This window comes from Acromyrmex echinatior, chromosome 14 (assembly GCF_024713525.1).
Source record: "Acromyrmex echinatior isolate Ae372 chromosome 14, ASM2471352v2, whole genome shotgun sequence".
Lineage (NCBI taxonomy): Eukaryota > Metazoa > Arthropoda > Insecta > Hymenoptera > Formicidae > Acromyrmex > Acromyrmex echinatior.
Window position 1 is genome coordinate 3,969,748 of NC_141865.1, and position 13,579 is coordinate 3,983,326.

Here is a 13,579-nt window from a genome sequence, read left to right on the forward strand (position 1 = left end):
GTATCAGAAACAATTAGCAGACGTTGACGAGCAATGGGAAAGATCAATAAACTCGGTAAATGGGTCCCACACAATTTGAATGAATGTCAAATGGAAAATCGCAAAGTCACTTGTGAAATGCTGCTTCAACGCTACGAAAGGAAATCATTTTTGCATCTAATTGTGACGAAAAATGGATTTATTTTGAAAACCCGAAGCGGAAAAAATCGTGGCTTTCACCTGGCGAAGCCGGTCCATCAACACCAAGACCAAATCGCTTCGGCAAGAAGACCATGCTCTGTGTCTGGTGGGACCAGAGCGATATTGTGTATTATGAACTCTTGAAGCCCGGCGAAAACGATAGCGTTAATACACAACGCTATCGCCAACAAATGATTAATTTAAACCACGCATTAATCGAAAGACGACCGGAATGGGCCAGAAGACATGGCAAAGTGATTTTGTTACACGACAATGTGCCATCTCACACAGCAAAACCAGTGAAAGACACCTTGAAATCGCTTGGATGGGACATCCTTCCGCACCCGCCGTACTCCCCAGACCTGGCGCCATCTGACTATTACCTCTTCGCATCAATGGGGCACGCGCTCGCAGAGCAGCACTTCAGCAATTTCGAGGAAGTTGGAAAATGACTCGACGAATGGTTTGCCGCAAAAGACAAGCAGTTTTTCTGGCATGGTATTCATAAATTACCTGAAAGATGGGCGAAATATGTAGAAGCCGATGGCCAATATTTTGAATAAAAAAAAATTAAATTAATTTCCCTTGAAAATTACGTATTTTTTTTTTTACCAAAAAACCGGAAAAAACTTATCCATACACCTAGTATATATATGATTCATCCGCTCGTTGGACACCCTGGTTCTGCCAAAGCCTGAGCTTATCTCGAACTGTGTCGGTCCCAGTGGGATCCTTCACCCACCGCCATCGCTTTTCCTTCCGTAAAAAAGGGGAGAGGAGGCAGCGACGGCAGGGTTGAAACGCACGGTTCCGTCACAATTGTTGTCGCCACATAAGAGACATTTAGCCTTTACGGCACTGACTCGTGGCTATGCTGTGTCGATAAAGCTTCCTTAGAAGGGCCGATCTCGACTTCAGCACCAAAGAACCTCCCACAGAGGGATCAAGGCGCCAAGAGGATCAGCAGTTCTAGGATGCGCGCCACCACAATGTTCAGCCGTTCTGAGACGTTTCCGGGAGTACCAACTCGGAAGTAACTGTGTGTGACTTGGAGATGAGAGGCTGTGTATTTCGCGTCAATCGTCCCGCTACGAGCCTTGGAAAAGAGTCATAGCCACTCCCAGAGTCATAGCCACTTTCGGTATCATAATAGGATGGTTTATTTGAATAATGGACAGAAGCGCACAAACCAATCATTTATTGATAGGAGAAATCCTGAGCATCACTTAGGATTATCGCCATTAGAAGAGCGACTCCATATTGGAATGGTATCCCATTTTAGACTTGAATACCTTCATCTTGTATGCGTTGGTGTGATGAAAAGATTTTTGATGCGATTATTGGAAATAAGAAACCGAGGTAAAATAAGAGATGAAGACATAGTAGCATTTAAAAATACTTCAGTATGGATTGGACAATTCATACCCAAAGAATTCAATCGAAAACTCTATCGATTTTAAAAGTTACTCATTTTAAAGCTACAGAGCTCAGAAGATTTTTACTATATGATGATGTTAAAATAATGAAGGATCATACCCCTAATCGAACTTATCATACCTTCTTACTTCTTTATAGTAGCATTTTCATTTTAGCTTCTCCTTCACTTGTGCAAAACATTGCAATGAGAAATACTGCTAGGGAATTCTTGAATTTGTTTGTACAGTGTAATAGCCAAATCTTTAGCCGTGAAATCTTTTGTCGTTTAATGTGCATAGCCTTGCTCATCTAGTAGATGAATGCGATGAGCATGGATGCTTGGACTCATTTAGTGCTTTCCCATATGAAAACTATTTGAAGACAATGAAGCAGTTATTACGATCAGGATACCATCCTTTACAACAATTATCAAGAAGAGATTTTGAAACTAATGAGCGCTTGTCAGAGCCGAAGAATATTATTGAGGGTATATAATTGACAGAAAATCATATTGATCCGAATGAAATTGTTGAAGGACAACATTATAAAATACTCATAAATAATAATTTTACATTAAGATGTGTTGATCCTGATAATTGTTTTAAAACTGAGGACGATTCTGTGGTACTGTTACGAAATATTGTTCATTTTGAAGATACTGTAATATCTTCGTAGGCAGCGATTTGAGGTACAGAATAATTATTATCAATATCCAATTGATTCGTCCTTTATTGGCATTGTTCTTGTTTCTCAATTAGCTAAAATAGTTATAATACATCTTGGGAAATAAATGATGCGATTGTGAAATGTGTTCTTATTCTTGAAAATGGAAATTCCTATCTATGTATTCTTCCTGCACACAGTTCCTTTGTATACCCTACTCGTTTTGTAACGTGTTATACATGTGGTTTCTTATTTTTATTTTTATGATAGGATTTTTATTATATTTTTAATTTTTTCCACTTATTAATTATGGTTTCTCTGTGTATTTGTAAATTAATATTTATTTATCTCATGTTGTTTCTTCCAATATGCGGTGATCATTTTCACGGGAGAGGAACAGGAGGACGAAGGAGAAATAATTGCAGTAATTCCTGTGAAATGGATTGATAAATCTGATGATGAAATTACTAACTAATATGTTTTGGCCTCCAAAAAACTGGCTAGATAGAGGATCAAGACTAGTACATTTAAAAAGAGCTATACAAAATTGCATTGAACCTGAAATTTAATGGCTTCTTCATTCAAAGGAACAGTTCATAAAGGAATCCTTCATTTATATCATGAGTTTATTAAATATATTATAATATGTCACTCTTCTCTTTTTCTCTCTGTCCATTTATTAAGTAAAATTTTATTAAATAAATATATTAGGTGTTGGAATTAATTCGTAGCGTTTTTAATGAAAGAATGTTATTTATTTCACATGAGCATTAAAAAATACATTAATGAAAGTACTTCCCATCACTTGTAAAACGCTACGAATTAATTCCAACACCTAATATGAAAAAGTAGATTTATTTCCGTTTTTTTCCTGTAGTGGTTACAAATATAAAACTTCAAGTACTAATAAAATTTTTAAATATTTCTATTATGTTAGTCTATTGAAACTGTTGCTATTACATTTGTTATTACAGGTGAATATGATGATGCAATTAGAGATTTGAAAAAAGCTGAGGATGACACATCACTTGAAACGAAAATAAATGGTGCTCCGAGAAAGAGAAAGCTACCAAAGCGATACTTGGACTTTGATAAAGATAGTAAAAATGAAGAGAACGATATGTCGTTAAAGAAAAAAAGTCCTCGAAAGCGTAAAATTAGAAAGCTTAGCGAAAGCACGATTGATGACAGTATGACGACTTTACCTCAGGTATAAGAATTCTGATATTTTGAATAAATTAAAAAAAATCCACGTATCTCAAGTAGTAAATAAAGAGAAAGAGAAAGCGTCCAGAAAGTAACCTGTTGAAAATCATGCCAGAATCAAAGTCTTTTAGGAGTTTCGGAACAATTCTAGCCAAAATTGTGAACAAAAACAAGTTTAAAAAAAGTTTGCAATAACTAATGTAAAAGAAATGTCAACAAGAAACATGAGAAGCAGCGCAAAATAGATAATATCAAGCAAAAAAATCTTGTATCCAATAAAACAATACAAAAGAAGAGAAATGTACTAATAACAAGTTCAAACAGTATTTCTTCCGTTCTCTCTCTTATCAAGGACAAAATGATAAGCAGCAAAACTTCTGAGGTTTCTAAAATTTCTTCACGTAACTCATCAATATCTGCATCTAATTTTCCATTAAATGATGTCCCTAAAGCCACTGAATTTTCATTTCCATCCTCAATGCATATGAATAGTTTTAATAATGAGAAATCGTGTTCGTCTCAAGCTGCAGCATTAGTACATTCTACTTTCGACAAAGTAGATGAAGAAGAAAGGAAGTCACAAGTAGAATTTTCTTACTCATTTAACTTCCAAAATGAAGATATTTTATTTCTGTATTAAGTTGAAGTTATGACTTGGACATTTTCACATTTTAGATACATTTTTCTTTTCATCAGGCAATTGCGGATGCAAATATTGTTACAACGAAATTAAGCTGAACAGCAAAATACTTCTGGAAATAAGCAAAAAATTGGATTCAATGTTGATTAATCAAGCAATTATCGTTTGATCTGTCAACCTATATTACAGTAAATCTATGATATCTTCTAATATTCCATCTATTCCATGACTGAAGACAAAGGAGGGTTTTAAAAAGATGAATATGTTTTTGACAGACATACTATAGCTTCATAATTGACAGTTAATCGCGTCAATTATGAAGCTATAGTAAGTCTTTTGTAATGTTTATGATAAATATTGATGCATGAAATATTGGATTTCCTAATTGAAAATATTGATATTAGATACTATTTTGGCCATTTTATAGCATAATCTTACAATTTAATTAGTTTTATATTACATTGTGCTTATAAAGCTTTTTTCAAAAGACTTAACTTATTGTTTCCATTAAATTCAACAGTCGAGAGTTGTAATTAAATAAACATGTTCTTTTATATGTGAAGATGCTTCATACAGTAATGTTACAACGCCAATTGTCATATCAAGAATAGTGTAGAACAAGAATTTCCAGATTCTAATTTAAATAAAATTGTATATATTAAAATCTTCTAGTCGGAATATAAAGAAATAGAATCTGGAAATTCTTGTTCTACACTTTTCTTGATATGACAATTGGCGTTGTAATATTACTGTATGAAGCATCTTCACATATAAAAGAACATGTTTATTTAATTACAACTCTCGACTGTTGAATTTAATGTCAACTAGATGTAACTCTGCGTTTTAAGTATATTATTTAACTTATTGTTTCGTTTAGTTTAAAATAGGTATGAATTTTTTACTAATATTTGTATATTAATAGTTTTTGAAGAAAACACTGAATAAAAATAAAAAAGTTTAGTATTTATTTCAAAAGTTCTATATCTATAAAAAATTATACATATTTTAAACGAATCATTTGAACTTTAGACAAAACAAAATTTAAAAAATTTAAAAAAAGCTTTATGAAAACAATGTAACAACAAAGATAGATTAATTATGTATAAGATTATACTTTAAAACAAACAGCAGAAAACTATGATATCAATATTTTCAATTAAAAACTCAACCATCTATATACGCCAATCTAATATAATGCAAATTAAAAAAAGCTTATGTTTATGATAATCATTCTATTTCACTTTCCGTTACCTAACAGCGAGATCTGCTTTATTCTAAATGTACCAGTGCTCCAGTGCATTATCTGTTTCATCAGAACGCAGTGTTACAGGGAACATTTTGTCCAAGTTGATCTCAAATAATCTTGCCAAACAAATAAGTTAGAGTGGATCAGAAGGCGATAAAACTACGTTTTTGGATACAAAATTATGTGAAGTTATATTTAGTATGTTCATACTTTTAAATTTAACAAATCCATTGCTTTCCCTTAGATTTAATTTCATTTGCACATTGACTTCATTTTTCGGTTTATATGACAAACAAAATATTCATTAACGTGCTTGTTCTGTCACATTATAATTTTATTGCAATCTTTGCAAGTATGGTTAAACTACGATTTCCAGCTTTTTGTTAGACACAGGTTAAAATCAAGCGTTGGTTTCAAATTGCAAATGGAAGAAACGAATTCAATAATTCTGATAAAATATAAGTATAAGCAACAGGGACAAGGGCAATATATGTAATCTGTATATATATATATATATATATATATATATATATATATATATATATATAAGGTATGAATCTTAATTTGTGTCCCGTTTTACTATCGAAAATGAATTAACGATTGTAACGCATAAGAGAGAAAGAGAGAGAGAGAGTAAAATGCACGTATAAAAGAGTGAAATATTCACTTCTTATGGTAAAAACAACGTTAGGATACGAATTTGTTTGAGATCGGTAATTCGAAAGGAAAGCAAGAATTCTTTCAGTCGATCGACGTTAATTGTCATTGAACGCATGCACAAATTTAGCTCGTGATTTCATCTCAAACATGATTTTAATCTTCGTTAAAATCATCAAATTCGTCGTTCTTTGTTCCTTTTAAAAAACAATTCGTTACACGCAAACAAGTTGTCGTTACCGGCAACGGACAATCGAAGGTTCTAGAACAATTCAATTCGCGCACGCGAGCGCCGCGCTCCGACGAATACGTCACGCGCTGTCACCAATCCCAAGCACGGATTTTCTGCCGCGCATGACTGTTACGTTGAACGTCGCTAGAAACGAATCCAAAGCGCCAATCAATTTTGTACACCTAATGCCACGTAATAATCACGATTGTGGAAAAATTTTATTGGATTTTTCCCAAAAGGGAAAGCTCAGATCGAAAGCAATAAATGCCTCGATCTCGCCGTCCTCCTTCTTACTTCCAAAAGGTTCTTAGAGTTCTTAGAGTCATAGTCGCGCTTCGTAAAATCGCCGTGCTAACCGTTTAGTGAAATCGCTATAACCGAATCTTTCGAGAAGCTTCGAGGAAAATCGCCGAGATTTTCCATCACCGCGATTCCAAGCTCAATTTGGAAAAGGTGACCGCATTTAATATTCTGTTAATCTGATCTTTAATTAATTATATCTTTTGACTTTGTAACTGAATACATTAAAGAAATTCTTTTGTTAAATTAAATGAAAACGGAGTTCTCTTTACTATCGTGCATCATATCATCCTTGCGCCGTTTTCTCACTCGAATCTGTCCGCGCGGTGCGCTCTCGCACAGAATTAAATCCTTATACAGGGTGTCCTAATAACTATTATCACTTGAAATAACTTCCTTCGTATTGTGTAATTTTGTTTTGTGACGTGACGTTTTCCGTCCGTCACAAGGGCCGCATGGCCCGACCAGACAGTGTAGTCTCGCATCCTGAGTCCTTCCACATTTTAGAGGGCGAACGCATCTACGCTTTTTCTGCGACATTATTTGCTTGTCTCACACGTTTCGCGTTACCGTTTTCGTTTCCTTTTTTTCTGTACCGAGAGTTATGGAGGCTGGCAACTCCCACGATCTGGGCAGATTGTCGCCACCTCGCCGGATCGTGAAGAGAGAAGAAGAAGGACGACCAGGAATGGGAGTCGAGTAACAATGGATTCGCCAGGGCGCACGACACTCTATCCCCCGGGCCACACGCAGATGATATCATTCATTATTACGCTCTTTTGCTGTCTCAAGACACCTTCTATCGCATCATCTTCCAGGCCTCCAGGCGGAACGAGGATTGATGTGCGAGAGCGCACCGCGCGAAAAGATTCGAGTGCGAGACCGGCACACGGCTGGTATGATACACGACAGTAAAGAGAACTCAGTTTCTTTGTAATTTAACAAAAGAATTTCTTTAATATAATCAGTTACAGAGTCAAAAAATATAATTAATTAAATATTAGATTAACAGAATATTAAATGCGGTCACCTTTTCCAAATTGAGTTTGGAATCGCGGTGATGGAAAATCTCGGCGATTTTCTCGGCACTTCTCGAAGGATTCGGTATAGCGATTTCACTAAGCGGTTAGCACGGCGATTTTACGAAGCGAGATTATGATTCTAAGAACTCTAAGAACTGTTAGACTCTAAGAACTTTTACAAGTAAGAACTTTTTCGAAGTAAGAAGGAGGACGGCGAGATCGAAGCATTTATTGCTTTCGGCCTGAGCTTTCTTTTTTGGGAAAAATCCAATAAAAATTTGCCATAATCGTAATTATTACGTGGCATTAGGTGTACAAAATTGATTGGCGCTTTGGATTCTTTTCTAGCGACGTAACAGTCATGCGCGGCAGAAAATCCGTGCGTGGGATTGGTGACAGCGCGTGACGTATTTGTCGGAGCGCGGCGCTCGCGTGCGCGAATTGAATCGTTCTAGAACTTTCGATTGTCCGTTGCCGGTAACGACAACTTGTTTGCGTGTAACGAATTGTTTTTAAAAAGAACAAAGAACGACGAATTCGATGATTTTAACGAGGATTAAGATCATGCTCGAGATGAAATCACGAGCTCAATTTATGCATGCGTTCAATGACAATTACTGTCGGTCGGACTGAAAGAATTCTTGCTTTTCTTTTCGAATTACCGATCTCAAACATTCCCGCCCGCCTCGTCATCTCCGTGACGATGTATGTATAGAAGTTACCTCGAGCACATTGAGATTACAAAAAACCGTAAACGCGTAAATAAGACAAGTGATACAATACAATGAATTCATGGAAGAACTTGAACCGTAAACGAGTTATATGACAAATAACATTGAAAAAATGATTCACGAAAATACACGCGATCAATTCAAGCTCTTCTTTACATTTGATGCATTAGCGTGCGAGATAAACGCGTTAGCCTCTTCTGGCAATAAAACTAATTTGACCAAAGGACGAGTTAATTCGGATGAGGCGGTTTTGACTGTAACCACTCGCACTACGCCGTCGTCTCTAGGATGTAGCTGCGTGATTCGCGCCAGAGGCCACTTATTTGGTGGTGAGAGCTCGGAGCGAATGATGCATAGCGATCCAAGGCGTGGTGGCAAAGCGTCCTTGGTCCATTTCGGTCTGGTAGCCAGAGTGTGTAAGTACTCGCGTGACCATCTCTGCCAGAAGTGGTCTCGCATTCGCTGAATAAGTTGCCACCTGGAAAGCAAATTCTCCTTCTCGTCGACAAGGACGGCTCAGGAATGGCCAGCAGTGGTGCCCCGATGAGCAGGTGACCTGGTGTCAGAGCCGTGAGGTCGTCGGAGTCGTCTGAGAGGGCATGCATGGGCCGGGAGTTCAGGCATGCCTCCACTTGTGCGAGCAGGGTGCTCATTTCCTCGAAGGTGAGCCTGGTTTCGCCGATGGTTCGGCGCAGGTGATACTTAGCCGATTTCACGGCCGCCTCTCAGAGTGATCACCAAAATGAGGTGCCGAAGGAGGATTGAAATGCCAATGGATCCCCTCCGATGTAGCTACGTGTGCGATCTTTCGTCCTTCTGCCGAGGAGGCTCGAAGCATCTCTCGAAGTTGCCGGTCGGCGCCCAAAAAATTGGTGCCGCAATCAGAGTATATGTCCGAGCACAGTCCTCGGCGAGATGTGAATCGACGGAGAGCAGCCAGGAAGGCGTCGGTGGTGTAAGCTGAAACAGCCTCGAGATGAACGGCCTTGGAGCTAAAACAAATAAAGACGGCGATGAACGCTTTGTGAGCGCTGTGCCCACGCCCTTTGCTCGTCCTGATGAAGATAGGCCCGGCGAAGTCGATGCCCACGTGAAGAAATGGTCGTGCTGGCGTCACTCTCCCTGGAGGAAGGTTTCCCCATTTTTGGTTGCGGAGTGACAGCCCTCCACCGAGTGCAGGTCACGCACTGGTGCAGCCATCGCTTGACCACTGCTCGACCTTGTGGAATCCAGAATCGGAGGCGAAGCAATCCCAGGGTCATCTGGACTCCTCCGTGGAGAGTACGGCGACGGTAGGCTTCCACCAGCAGGCGAGTGAGCCACGACCTTGGAGGTACGATGATCGGATGTCGCTCGTCGAACGACAGCGCTGCGTGCTTGAGGCGCCCTCCAACTCGCAGAACTCCGTGTTCGTCCATGTACGGGCTGAGGGTTCGCAGATGGCTGGATCTGGCAAGATCGCGTTTGTTTTCGAGCGCAGTCATCTCCTCCTGATAGTGACGTGACTGCACTACGCGAATCCATTGAAGGAGTGCTGCGTCGAGTTCGGCTGGGAGAAGCGCTGACCCTTGAAGCTCATTGTCCACGGATCCGACTGAGAGACTGCGGTGACGCCAACGCAAGCACCAGGAAGTCACTCTGAGCAACTGGTGAAGCGACGAGAATCTGAGCAGTTCTTCCGGCCGTTGCTCCTGACGACTGCTGCGAGTGTTGTGGCTCGTTGCTCCGGTACGTCCTGGATGGGGTCCAGATTGATGCTTGGCCATTGCGTCGGATTCCCGCACAACCATGCGGAACCCGTCCACCACAAGGGATGGCTGAGGAGCTCGCGTGGTGTTAGTCCCCGGGAGGCACAGTCGGCGGGGTTGTCCTTGCCCGGGACGTGACGCCAGTGAGCCTCTGGAAGTTGCTGCTGGATTTGTGACACTCGGTTGGCCACGTATGTTTTCCAGCGGGAGGCGTGACCTCGAATCCAGTGTAGCGTGACCTTGGAGTCTGACCACAAGATCACTGGCGTTGTTGCTAGGTTTAGCACAGAGCGCGTGTGCGCGAGCACACTTGAAAGCAAGACGGCGGCGCAGAGTTCGAGTCGCGGGAGAGAAACGAGTTTGATCGGCGCGACCTTGCTCTTGGCTGTCAACAATAGAATCTTTGTTTGTTTTTTCGCGGTGATGTGGAGGTACACCACGGCGGCGTAACCTCTTTCGGACGCGTCTGCGAAGCCGTGCAGTTCGAGTTGAGAGCTCGTGTCGCCGGTGCTGAGCCAGCGGCCGACTCTGAGTTTCTCAAGCAGTGGAAGTTCTTCCCAGAGTCGCTTCCACTTTTCAGAGATGGTTGACGGCAATGGTGTGTCCCACTCTAGCTGTTGCAGCCAGGCCGACTGAATCAGAATTTTAGCTCGAATGATTACTGGAGCCAGCCATCCGAGCGGGTCGAAGAGTCGAGCGGTCTCCGACAGCAGACTTCTCTTGGTGAACGCGACGACGGTGCGAGGAGGAACAGAGAAGGCGAATTCGTCCCTGGTTGGATACCAGCGCAATCCCAGCGTTGAGTGGTTCTCTTGTTCCCACGACCGCGAGTCTCTGGTGAGGCAGAACTCAGGCGGAATGTCGCGAAGAAGTTCCTGACAGTTGGCGGCCCACTTTCGGAGAGAGAACCCGCCCGCCATGCAGAGGTTGCGGAGCTCGACTTGGAGCGCGATAGCGTCGTCTTTATCGTGCGCTCCGGTTACGACATCGTCGACGTAGCAGTCGTGTCTTAAAGCGCTCGCGCCTCGAGGGAAACGCGGTCCGTCGTCATCAGCGAGTTGACGCAGCGTGCGAATGGCGAGAAATGGCGCGCAAGCGAGACCGTAAGTGACCGTTTTCAGTGTGAACTCGCGTATAGGCTCATCAACGCGGTGTCTCCAGAGGATGCATTGATGCCTTTGATCTTCGGGATGTACAAGAATTTGCCGATACATTTTTTCGATATCGGCCACTAGCGCGTACCGATGCCACCGCCACCGCAGAAGTACGTTCGCGAGGGGTGGCAGCAAATTAGCCCCTAGTAGATGCGTATTGAGCGACTCACCAGACCTTGTACGCTGCGATCCGTTGAAGACGACCCTGAGCTTAGTCGTAGTGCTGGATTCTCGAAGGACGCCGTGATGTGGAAGGTAGCACCGATCTTCGCTAGAATTCGGTGGTTCTTGCGCCAATTCCATGTGACCTTGGTCCTCGTAGTCCTTCAGGAAGGCTCGGTAGAGATCGCCGAATCGTGCGTCTCTCTCACAGCGTCGCTCCATGGCGATTAAGAGCCGTTCAGCAGATCTTCTCGTATCAAGCAGCGTCGTCGGCGGAGATGCGAAAGGTAGTCGCACGATGTATCGTCCTTCGGCAGTGCGTTGATGCTGCAGCGCGAAGATGTCTTCGCATTGCTGCTCTTTTGGCGTGAGTGCGACGGGAGCAGGCACTTCTCGTTCCTGCTCCCAGAAGCGGTGCACAAGATCGGCTAGCTCATGATCTACGGTGCACTGAAGCGAGTGGCGTTGTGCTGAGTTGGTTACTTGGTCCCAACCTCCCGATAAGATCCAGCCGAGCAGTGTCTTTTGAGCGATAGGCGCTTGGGGGCCTCCCTTGCGGATATCCTGGAGAATGATTGAGCATACTTCCGCTCCAAAAAGTAGCTCAATAGGATCGTTTGCTGCGTAGTCTGGATCAGCCAATTGGAGCCCCTTTAGGTGTGGCCACTCCATGCTGGTCCTTGCTTGAGGGCCTTGGTAAAGCGAAAGACGTGGCAGAATAAAGGCTCTGACGGTGAAGTCGGTCCCTGTTGTTAGCGAGGTCACCTTGAGCGTTACCCTTCCCCTGCTGAGCCCGGAACTTTTGCCGCTGATGCCGATGACTTCGATTGCGGATCGAGAGCGTGGCAGGCGTAGGCACTGGACCAGAGCCTCGGAAATTAAAGAAATTTCCGAACCTTGGTCGATGAGCACGCGTGTGATATGCTGATTGCCGTGACGATCAGCGATGGAAACTCGCGCAGTTGCGAGCAAAACAGCCTTGTGGTCGTGTCGCGGCGCACTGCCGACAGTTAGCTGACCTCTTGAGGTTTCGGTGAAGCGTACGCGTCGTGTAACATTGAGTGGTGACGAGACTTACACGTAGAACACGTCCTCGTCGACTGGCACTTCGCGAATGTATGAGAGCCGAGGCAGTTGAAGCACAGCTTGTGAGTTTCGGCGACGGCCTTGCGGTCGACCGCGGATTTTTTCTTGAATTCTTCACACACCATCACGTTGTGTTTACCCTTGCATAGGACGCATTGTGAAGATTCGGTGTATTTCTTGACGTGATGCGACTTGGCAGATCGCGACGGGTTGTCGGAGACCTTGAGCGATTTTGCTTTGGCGGCTTTGAGAGTTAGCGTTCTCCTTGTGATCAAGTTCAGCAACGTGTCATGATCTGGCAAGTCCGTGGAATTGCTCACGTGCGATTCCCACTCGAGACGCGTTTTCGGGTCGAAAAGCTCGATGATTAGGTGATTCAAAAGGTCGAATCCATGTGAGTTAATTGGTCTCTCAATATTCTCTTGGCCGTTCACGACATTGATCGCGGCGTTGTAGACGCGGCTAAGTTCCTCGGCGGTATCGCCTTTCATTTTCGGCACTGAGGTGAACGTGCAAAAATTGGAGCGCGACAACTCCCGTTTATTCTCATAATGCTTGCAGAGCAGTGCCCACGCGCGCGAATAGTTGTCTCCGGTTACGGCCAGCGGGCGTATCAACGCTTCCGCGGGTCCTTCCACGCAATGCTTTAAATGGTGAAATCTCTCAACGTTTGAGATAGACGGATTGTTGCCAACGACAGACAAGAATATATCCCGAAACGATGGCCAGTCTTCAAACGCGCCCGAAAACGATCGGATTTTTAAGCGCGACAACGCCGACTTGGTCAAACAATCGGTTCCCGCACTTGGAGGAGCTGTACTAGAATTTTCAGCTTTGAGCTTTGTCAGGTACTCGCTCAGCAGGCCGCGCTGCTGCACGTACGTGTTTTCGGCGGCATCGGCAAATTGAGACGTGTTGTACTCACTCTGATCGAAGGCGCCCTTGTAATGAGCTTGAATAAGCTTATGTTGCCTTTCGAATTCCGTCCACAGCTGGTCGAGAAGCGTCAAGCGGGTTTCGACATTGTGGTGGGTGATGTTGGCCGCCCCCAATTTCTTCAAATTGGCTATTGACCTTGCTATGCGACCATGGATGTTATTCTGGGAGGTCAGCAAAACGGTTATTTCGTCACTCAT

At 42.8% G+C, this 13,579-nt stretch overlaps 1 protein-coding gene across 1 annotated transcript; it reads right to left on the bottom strand.

Annotated features, from left to right (window-relative positions):
• Positions 1–9,085: 9,085 nt before the first annotated feature.
• On the bottom strand, positions 9,086–13,579 carry LOC147907364 (uncharacterized). Its single transcript, XM_087413220.1, has 4 exons — positions 12,436–13,579; positions 9,941–12,376; positions 9,384–9,803; positions 9,086–9,285 (listed from the first exon to the last, which is right to left on the bottom strand). The coding sequence occupies exons 1-4, from the start codon at positions 13,577–13,579 to the stop codon at positions 9,086–9,088; spliced, it is 4,200 nt and encodes a 1,399-aa protein (XP_087269346.1).